The sequence below is a fragment of the Macadamia integrifolia genome, unplaced genomic scaffold (assembly GCF_013358625.1).
Source record: "Macadamia integrifolia cultivar HAES 741 unplaced genomic scaffold, SCU_Mint_v3 scaffold1711, whole genome shotgun sequence".
Classification (NCBI taxonomy): Eukaryota; Viridiplantae; Streptophyta; class Magnoliopsida; order Proteales; family Proteaceae; genus Macadamia; species Macadamia integrifolia.
The window spans coordinates 121,876-129,942 of record NW_024868320.1 but is presented as its reverse complement, the minus strand read 5'-3'; the positions used below and the strand labels follow the sequence as shown (position 1 = coordinate 129,942).

General features: G+C 37.0%; 1 protein-coding gene across 2 annotated transcripts; it reads left to right on the top strand.

Moving 5' to 3' along the window:
- The first annotated feature begins 2,022 nt into the window (after window positions 1–2,022).
- LOC122064668 (60S ribosomal protein L5-like) lies at window positions 2,023–7,255 on the top strand. Of its 2 annotated transcripts, XM_042628428.1 has the most exons (10): window positions 2,068–2,176; window positions 2,288–2,367; window positions 3,100–3,169; window positions 3,258–3,349; window positions 3,986–4,112; window positions 4,262–4,341; window positions 4,424–4,540; window positions 6,271–6,405; window positions 6,527–6,696; window positions 6,882–7,255. In XM_042628428.1, the coding sequence occupies exons 2-10, from the start codon at window positions 2,365–2,367 to the stop codon at window positions 6,991–6,993; spliced, it is 906 nt and encodes a 301-aa protein (XP_042484362.1). In that variant the 5' UTR covers window positions 2,068–2,176; window positions 2,288–2,364; the 3' UTR covers window positions 6,994–7,255. The 2 variants fall into 2 exon arrangements, with proteins under 2 accessions (XP_042484361.1, XP_042484362.1); XM_042628427.1 differs by lacking the exon at window positions 2,288–2,367 and having other exon boundaries at window positions 2,023–2,176.
- The last annotated feature ends 812 nt before the right edge of the window (window positions 7,256–8,067 follow it).

The following is an 8,067-nucleotide window of genomic DNA, read 5'->3' as shown; positions in this document are numbered from 1 at the left end:
TTTAACATTAAACATGTCCGTAGCTCGGTTAAGGCCCGACTAAAGCCCGATTAAGGTAGCCCGATTATAGCCCGAGACCGACCGACCGAATATAAAGTGTACTATGCCCTCAATAACTAAGCCCGATTAGTTAAATGGACAGACACGGTGTAGCCTTTGAAAGTCTTCAAGCCCGATTAAGCCCGATCGAAACCGGACTGGCCCGACCGATTGACACCCCTACTTGAACCAATAACCATCTTTTGGCTAACCTAGCCTCCTCTGTCCCTTGGGACCAACAAGGGGTAGTACAGGTGATCTTCGGGAGGAAAGATTGGAAATCAGAGGATGTTTTTTCAGCAATGGTATAAGCACAACAAGAATTCTTAAAGTCTCTTAGATCGTCTCATGGTTCATCTTGCAATGAGATCCAAGGATCTGTTCATCCATCAAAGTGGAGCCCTCTAGTTAGGCCATATTCAAAAGATAAATTGTGATTTATCTAGGGACCCGATCAAGGACAAGTGTGGATTAGGAGTTGTTATTTCTGGACCATGATGGGAAGCCCTTTCTAGCAAAATCTAAACCAACTTTTTCTTCGGTGATATATAAAAGGTGAGGCCCTTGCTATCCATTCTGGCATTCTTAAAGGAGTTTCTAGTAAAGAGCAGAATACTCTTGAATAAGACAACAATGAGGTGATTGCAAGAAACAAACTCATCAGTGCCTGTGTCTATTTTGCCAATTATTTCATACATTAGGCATATAGCTCCTTCTTTCCTCAACTGTTATCGTTTAATTCTAGAGAGTCAGAGTCTAATTCTCTTGTATAAACTCTAGCCCGGAAGACCCTATGTATTTAACATACGATTGTGTGACTGAATTCCATTCCTCTGAGATGTGTAATCATCCAACCAAGTGTTCTTTACTTACAAAATCAATAGATCATTTTGTGGAAAACAAAGATCCATCCAAAATTTAAAATGTTTCTATGCAGGACATTACATAATGGGATTCCAGTCAGAGGAGTCTTGGGCAAGTGGATGGATATCGACAAATCATGCTTATTCTGCAATTATTCGTCTGAAACAATAGACCATATCTTCTTACATTGTGACTTCACTTCACACATATGAATGGCAGGACCATTGGGTCTCCGATTGCAGAACCTCAAAACATTTTCCATGATACAGGTGGTAAAGTATTTTTTCTTTCATAAAGCATTCTCTACATTTGATTGCAACTGGGTTTTTAATATTTTTGCACTATTTTATTTGGAAACATATGAATGATATTTTGTTATCCAATGTTCCACCCAACCCTCTCACCGTATTAAGAAATATTCATCAATGGGTCAATGATCTTAATCTTTATTCTGAAAGACTAAATGCTTTTGCTCTCCTCAATATAGATAGTCTAGCAAGCATAAAACAAAGCTCTTCTCTTCCTTTTTTGACATATCCAATTTTAGTTTGTGCTGATACATCTAATATTTTGCAGTTAGCTTCAGGATGAGCTTTTGGGATCCTCTCACAAGGTAAGTTTAGGGTACTGGAGTCCAGTTCTGCCAAAACTACTCAACAAGAGTCAGTGGAAGCAGAAGAAATTCTACAAGGTCTAAAGAAAGCAAGAGCAGAACAATGGAATGTACATGAAGTATGAATTTCCAACAAGAAATTACTTCACCTCTTTCCTCAACCGACCGAGGGTGTTTGGCCACTTTTACATTTTGTTACTTTCTATAAGATACATGAATTATCTCAATCCATCAAGTTTATATATATAGGGAAAGACAACAACTCTGCTATGGAATTTAAATGGGGGCTGGCTTATAATATTACTATTGGTAAAATTCATTCGTTTGTTTAATACTACTTTGTTTGCTTTATCAAAAAAAAAATAAAAATCAATAGATCATTCTTTCCCGATTAGATAAAAAAAAAAAAAAAAAGTGGAGGGGGGGCGGGGATTAGAACACTTTAATACTAAACGGTTCGGCCCTCCGGGCACCAAACCAGAGAAAGGGTAAAATGGGGAATATAGGAAGTCGTAGGGGTATAAAGAAACCAAATTAGGGTTTTGCAACGACACTCGCTCTATAACTCTGTGAGCCGTCTCAGACATATAGGGTTTCCTTCGAATCATCTGAAGTCCTCGAACTCAAAGCTCCCCACCGCTGCAATTCTGAAGCATAATGGTATGTAGATTCCATTGCCTCCATCAACTTCTGCTTCGTTTTCTCTGCCGTTTTTCATTCTCTTTGTTTCTCTGAAGCGTTAATCGTTCTTCTCCTGTGTATTTATGACAGAAATTTGGTACTGTGTAGATTCGTTAGCATTGGAGTTCTTCTAGTTGTTTTAAATTGGTTCTGTGTGATAGTTTTTAATGGTGGGTTAATATTCCTTTTTGAGTATATTTGAGTATATCTGATTTTGATTCAGTTGATGTGATATTGTCGGTTGTTCACATAGGATCTGATTTTTTTCTCCTCCCTAAAACGTTAATGTTCGTAGTTACTATGACTTGTAATTTTGGAGGGGATTTTGGTCTCTTTCCAAGTATTTTCTTATCTGCGTTTGATCTACGTATCGATTCTTTGTTATTGATTTATTGTTGAGTTGGTACTTTTTTTTATCCCTAAAACGTGAACGTTCGTTGGTTTTGTGTGTTACCTTGAAATTTTGGAGGGGATTTTGGTCTCTGTCTATGTATTTTCTTATCTGTTTTTTATCCATGTTTTCGGTTTTTTGTTGGCATGGGAACAGATTTATTTGTTGTGTTATTTGTCTGTTTGTCATTGAGCAATCATTTGATTCTTATTCTTTTCTTCTGCTGCTATTATGGATTCCGGTCGGAAGGGAAGTGAGATTTTTTGTTATCCTCTCACTAGGTTCCTGTAGATGGTTTTTACTGACATTTAAGAAATAGGCCTTGTTTGTTCCTTTATGATACTATATGAACATTTCCCAAGCGTTTTTGTCTTTGAGGAGCAATTGCATATCGTTGCTTTTATTTTTCTCTTTTGGGTTTGAATTTCTCTGCAAACATGTTATTTTTTGGAATTTATTTATCTTTTATCTTAATCAGCATTTATTCATTTTATTTCACTGTTCAATGTAGGCCTTTGTCAAGGCTCAAAAGTCAAAGGCTTACTTTAAGCGGTTTCAAGTTAAATTCAAGAGAAGGAGAGGTTTAGTATCTTCATTTTCCATAATCTCTTTCAGGTTCTACAAGTACTTGCAGTTCTTTTTTGATATATGTAGTTACATGGCATGCAGAGGGGAAGACTGACTACCGGGCAAGGATTCGTCTGATCAATCAGGACAAGAACAAGTACAACACACCCAAATATCGGTTTGTTGTTCGATTTGTATCCAACAATGTTTCCACTTATTTGTGATTTGGATAGATTTATTGCTATAAGATGGATGCGGCTTAGGAATTCATTTGGTTTTAGACTTTGAAAATTGAAGTTATTCTAGCACTCATGTTACTAGTGTAATCTTCAAAGCATGGATAGTGGCTAGAAATGACATTATTCATTGAAGATGGTAAAATTTCTGTGATGCTCATTTTTTCTGTTTTAAGATTAGTCATTGTCTATTTTCAAATGATGACATTCTATAAGAAGTTGCACAGTAACCTTCATAAGCTTTAGGATCTAGGCTTCAGGAGTCTCCATGGTACTTTATTACAAGTACTGTTATAGTGTTCTAGTTTACTTATTGTCTTTGTGAGTAAAATGTTTTTCATTATTGATTTTTTTTCTGTCAGTGTTTTCATAAATTCTATTACATTACAAGAGATGGTTTTGAATCTTAAAAGTAGCCATTACATTGTATAGGAAATAAGGTGTCCCAGTTGACTAAGTTACCTAGAGCCCATGTTGGCTGTAAACAAATTTATTTGATGACCAGGATTTGCGGTTTAATGTTTAGTCATCAGTAGACTAGTTGAGCAATGTCTTCATTAAAGATTATGTTGTCCAGCTTAACATTTTTAATAGACCAACAAGGACATCATTGCACAAGTAATATCTGCTAGCATTGCTGGTGATATGGTTCTTGCTGTGGCTTATGCTCATGAACTTCCACGCTATGGGCTTGAAGTTGGTCTGACCAACTATGCAGCAGGTATTAAAAAGGGTTCCTGTCTCTCTCTCTCTCCCTCCCTCCCTCCCTCTCTCTCCCTCTCCCTCCCTCCCTTTATTCCCTCCCTCCCTTCCTTTATTCCCTCCCTCTTTAACCTAGTTAACAGAGGTTCTGTCATTAATATTAATCAGCTTACTGCACTGGGCTTCTCCTGGCTCGTCGGGTCTTGAAAATGCTTGAGATGGATGAGGAGTACCAGGGAAGTGTTGAGGTATCTGTTACAGAAGGGTTTCATAGTAATTTTATTTGTTGTATTCTTAGAGTGGTCAGCATAATATTTCATGTTTTGGCAGGCAACTGGTGAAGATTTCTCAGTTGAACCCACAGAAAGTAGGAGGCCATTCCGTGCTCTTCTTGATGTTGGCCTTGTGAAGACAACAACTGGGCACCGTGTTTTTGGCGCGCTTAAGGTGTAATTATAAACTTATCTTGTTTCATTGTGTTACTGTTCTGTAGTTTCATTCGCTGCTTCTAGGGCTTGTTTTAGAATGCGGTTGTACCTTTCCCATAAGAAAGAGACAAAAATTTGTTCTGAAAGCAAATGATTATCTTTGATTAAGGCCTTGAAACCCTGATTCTCTAAATCAGAATATAGGGTAAATTAGGTTGCTAACAGACCCAGATTTATAAGATGTTTAACAGAGAAACAACCTACTGTCTGGATGGGAAGATAAATAGAGAAAGAAACAAAGAGATCAGCTTAGCAGCAGCCTGGGGAAGAAATCAGATAGATAAGAGGAGATGAAGAAAGAAAGAGATTTGCAGAGAAAAAGGGGAGTGAACAGCGCGGTGAACATTACAGTGAAGAAAAAAGAGGAGAAAATAGAGAATAGGGTCACAGTTCTCACAACTCTCAATTTTCAAAACAGAACATCTTTATTAGCATTACCTATCAATTGAATCTGTTTATATATTTTAATATACAAAATAGAAATCTAGTAGACTTCTATATTTATTTTATTAATTAATATATTTTACTTGGAAATTAGTGAAGAATTCTTCTATATTTATTTTCTCAACAAGCTAGATATTATCTTCTTAACATAGACAAAATGATCACCTATAAAGGGGTGGGGTACATGAGATCCCACACCAATACATATAGCTTTCTGACTAACAGTAATGGGCTCTATTACTATTACTACCGACACTTAAATTTAGATACTCAAAAGGAATTTTAAAACTCTACTACGTATCTAAGCCTGCCATTATTTCAATACATCCAAGTTATGAAGTACAAGTTAAAGGCCCAAAATAAAAGATAGGGCCATGTCCGATGGTGGTGATCATACTCTTGCATCATCCCTCCCTTGTTTACAAAAAACATACCCTTGAGTTTTAAAGTTGGGGAGGGTCTTCAATGCATTATCAGTAGCATTCATCCTTGACCAATGAATTCGATCATCAGTCCACGATCCAATGGCATTAAATCAGTGACATGGGGTTTGTTGTTGAAGGCAGTTTGAAGCATTAAATCAACTGTATCAACAATCAAAACATCAATTAGTTTATTTTCCTTCTTGATGCAAACTTCCAAGTTGATAGGGGGAGTATCTAGTTGTTTTTTTAAGTGCATTTGAATGCAATTCCTGTTGGTTTTTCTAGCTTCTCACTAGTTCTGGACTGGTTGAAAAACACCTCTACCCATTGATTTCTGTACAATTCTAAATCAGAAAGGAGGCTCTATTGTGGGTGGGGAACTGTAGTTGTCTTTAGATTAGACCTATGAATTCCTATACACTTGTGTTGGATATTTGTAGATGAATACAGATACAGTTATTCATATAGTGTTGTGTATGTGGTTCTTCATTTACCATAAAACTGGACATTTCTAAGGGTATGCGAATGATATGGACTCCTTTTTGTGACTGTTTCTGTACTTAAGCCTCACGGAATTGTGAAGTTTAATGTGTTTACAAAATTTCTGGCTGACATTTGTCACTGTTAAATTATGGTTCTGTTAAGCTTAAGAAAGGACTTATGGTGTTTGGTCCTTGGTTCTTTGTATCATTGGTTATAGAATCGTAGATGGTTCTTCTAAGTTTCTAAAAATTCTTGTATAAAATGCTGGATTAAGGATTAGCTTATCCATATTCAGTTTTTTCTGTTGTGGTGGTTATATTCGTGGCATTAATTTCAGGGAGCATTGGACGGTGGACTTGATATTCCTCACAGTGACAAGAGGTTTGCTGGCTTCAGCAAGGAGGACAAGCAACTCAATGCTGAGGTCCACCACAAATATATTTATGGTGGACATGTTGCTGCTTACATGAGGGTGAGGCCAAGAGTTCCAATGTTACATATAGCTGATTGGAAGAGAAAATGCCTATTGATGTTGAAACATGAAAGAAAGTTCTTGTTTCTTTTAGTTGCTGACTTGGTTCAGAAATTTGCAGCAATTGATGGAGGATGAGCCAGAGAAATACCAGGCTCATTTCAGCGAGTACATCAAGAGAGGGATTAATCCTGATAATGTGGAAGAGGTGTATAAAAAGGTACATGCTGCCATTCGTGCTGACCCAGTCTTAAAGAAATCCCAGAAGGCTGCACCCAAGGAACATAAGAGGTGAGACGAAAGTTACTTGTTTTATAATGCCTTGAAAATTGTTGCGTTTCCCAAGTGTAAGATGGTCAGTTGGAAAATGCATTTGTAGTTGTAATAGTTTTTAGTTGAGGTGGAATCGTGTTAGTATCTACTGATTGATTTAATGTTCTTGTTAAGTTCTAATTAATTTTTATGTGTGTTTTCAGGTACAACTTGAAGAAGTTGACCTATGAAGAGAGGAAGGCAAGGTTGGTTGAACGTTTGAATGCCTTGAACTCTGCAGTTGTTGCTGATGACGAGGAGGATGATGATGAGTAGTAGTTTGGAAAGATGCAATGCGGTTCTCTTATTCGTACATCTATGTTTTGCCGCTGTTCACTTTGTTACTCAATTGGTCACTAAAAGCACCTTTCGTGTGGCTTTTTCCGCTTTTCCATTTTAGGTAGTATTATTTGGTTTTAGAAAATCTTGGTTAAGTTGCAATTTCAATTTTGACTCGGTTAGGTGACTCGTAATTCTCAGATGGTACATTGTTTTCTTGTAGAATCTAGACTTTTTCGTGATTTATTTTTGTTGTTAATGTGTTCCTGTTTTGAGTACTAATGTAGGATGTTTTCTTTACCTAATGCTGGGTCCGACACCCTCTAATGGTTGTGATTTGCTTAATAGACCAACTTTATTTAACTTTTGGTGAGGAAGCAATTGCCAGCCAGGTGTCAATAAAGCCTTATCAGCCGGAGCCAGCTCTAGCCTGCTCTGGACCCTGATAGGGTTGGTGCTGAACTGTTCAACCCAAAGTGGGCTTGTTCTGGGATTTTGAAGCCTGGTGTCATGTGGGGCCGGGCTTGGGTTAAGGTCAGCCTAGTCTGACCGAACCCAGTTCGATCAAATTTATTATAATTAATTTTATTAAATTTCCTTTTGAATGAATAAATAAGTTCATTATCAGGGAGAACGAAGAATAAATAAGGGAAAAGAGGTGGAAAGGGACGACCAATTAACAAAATAAGGAGACAATAATAAACTACGATAAAAGGTAAACACAAAACAGAAGCTTGTGAGGTGAAAATAATGGATAAAGAAAGACCTCACAAAACAAAAGCCTATCAGTGGGATATAATAGATATCTACTAAGCTTTTGAGCAAAGTAAAAGGTAAACACAAAACAAAAGCTTATGAGGGGGAAATAATGGATAAAGGAAGAACTCATACAAATCAAAAGCCTATCAGTGGGAAATAATAGATAAGAGGAAGACATCATGGAATGAGCTTGTTCTTTGGGATGTTTTAACAATGGAGGGGTGGAAGGATCAAAGCAGAAATCTTGTCAAAAGAGAGAGTTGGAAGTTTATCTATGAAGATTTCTTTCTATTCGGATATGGTTGATGGTGG